This window comes from Oryx dammah, unplaced genomic scaffold (assembly GCF_014754425.2).
Source record: "Oryx dammah isolate SB20612 unplaced genomic scaffold, SCBI_Odam_1.1 HiC_scaffold_26, whole genome shotgun sequence".
In the NCBI taxonomy this organism is placed as follows: domain Eukaryota; kingdom Metazoa; phylum Chordata; class Mammalia; order Artiodactyla; family Bovidae; genus Oryx; species Oryx dammah.
In genome coordinates this window covers 77,637,827-77,639,778 of record NW_024070210.1, presented here as the reverse complement: position 1 = coordinate 77,639,778, position 1,952 = coordinate 77,637,827, and the positions used below count along the sequence as shown (strand labels likewise).

The following is a 1,952-nucleotide window of genomic DNA, read 5'->3' as shown; positions in this document are numbered from 1 at the left end:
AAACTTTCAGACGAATTAAAACTAAATTAATATTCACTTAATTCTTGTTTCTAAAACAGCTTCTTCCTGACAAATATGCATGTTTGAGACTAGTAACAAAAAACATTTGGGGTTTTTCTTAGAAAAAGTAATTTACTTATGCTAAGTGGAACAATTATAAAAGTTCAGAGTCTGGACTTGCCCTGAGTCCCCATGAAAGAAACCTTTGGAACAAGGAGAACTATTTGTATTTTTCCCACTTTTAGGTTGAGACTAACACACTGGAACCAACATTTTATTGACACGAGAAAGAACCATGAAAAATTGCTAATGCTTCTCACTTTTTTTCTAGGATTCTTAGTAGCCCCATAATTCTTCTCAGCTACATCAACTAGTGAGGCACTTCTTCCTTGTCCTTTTCTTTTCTTTATGCATCTTCTCCCCTTCTCCTTCCCTTCATTTTCCTCATCTCTTACTGCTCTCTGACTCTCCTTCTAGATGGCTCTAGATTTGCTCTCATGACTGCTCCCCACGCTATGTCCCCCCTTCTTCCCACAAGAGAGATACTGCACAGGTGCAGCCCCATCTGTCCCAGTGTGCCTCTCTCAGGGCGCAGTAGTACACAGCGGCGTCTCTCAGGGTGACCTGGGGCAGGACCAGGGTGCTGGACTTTCTGTCTGAAGCTATGGTCAGAGAGGCCATGCTGCCGTTCACTGTGTCTCGAAAGCCATGAATAACATACTCTGGACTCTGATTGGGATTTTGCCGATACCAATGTATATAGACATCTCCACTGATGGTAGAGTGGTTACAAGGCAGGTTTACATCCTCTCCTTCAGCACAATCCATGGAGTTTGGCTGGGTGATCTTAGCATCAATCACAGTCCCTATGGGTTAAGAAATTAAAGGACAACAACAAAATTATAGAGACCAAAAATATGTGGCAAGAATCAGAGATTCCATAGGCTTTGTTCCCTGGGTCCTTGGCTTAATAAGCCCAGAGAATTCTTACAACCTGCTTACTGCTAAGGACTCTTCTGGTATTGTGACTATGATTTAAACTGTAATGTAGAAGATGGGCCTCTTTAGCAAATGCACAGATCATTTCTCAGTTTCATCACTATAATGCTGAATAAAGCACAGGGAGAGGAGTAGAGAGTAAGTGACTCTTTGTGGCCCTTTGGCCTCAAAGTCATCCCTTGTAGACACAGAACACTTACCCAAGGTCAGAAACACAGTTACTCCAGTCACCAGCCTCATACTTCAAGGTCAAGCTAGATCATGGGCCAGGCTTGTGTCTGATCCTTGGCTTGAGGAGGTTCCAGAGAACAGAGGCAACAGCTGTCAGTAAAAACTTGCAACCAGCACAGATACTGCTGTGTTGTTGCCAGGACATTCTCAGCCAATGATCAAGCAGTTCCTTATCTACGTGTTCCTCCCAGGTTTTAGTCATGTCCCCCGAAGATGGTGAAACATCCCCAGCTCACGGTGAAATCATCTATGAGGTTTAATGTCTGGCTCAAGAAAAGGAACACCGATCACAATGTGTCTATGCACAACCATTGGTCTTTCATTTCTTTTTTAAGAAACTGGCTGATGCTCCATGAAACTTGTGGAATGCATGGTTTAATCCCAGAAAAATGTACTGAGCTCTGTGTTGTGATGAAAATGACGAAAATTTCCATCCACATTCCAGAAAATGTATGGGAGAATCAAAAGTAGGCAGTGATGTGCTCTAGGAGACAGGAAAAATTAATAACATTGAGACGAAAAGCTACACATCTTAGAACTCGCAGCTCTTGTGAGGGTTCTTGAAATCATGCATGCATTCCTACATAAATAGACATCTTCCATGCGTCTGTCTTAATATACCAACTGATTGACATAGATAGTGTTCACCTCATCCTCCTTGAACAGTGGTTCTTCAATCGTCATATTCCCTATGTGATACTTGTGGGTGTTGTGCAACAAGA

General features: G+C 42.4%; 1 gene segment (V, D, J or C); it reads right to left on the bottom strand.

The window, feature by feature from the left end:
• Positions 1–513: 513 nt before the first annotated feature.
• On the bottom strand, positions 514–1,239 carry LOC120853720. The segment is given in 2 exon segments: positions 514–866; positions 1,200–1,239. Coding segments are annotated over 2 exon segments (393 nt in total).
• Positions 1,240–1,952: the final 713 nt, after the last annotated feature.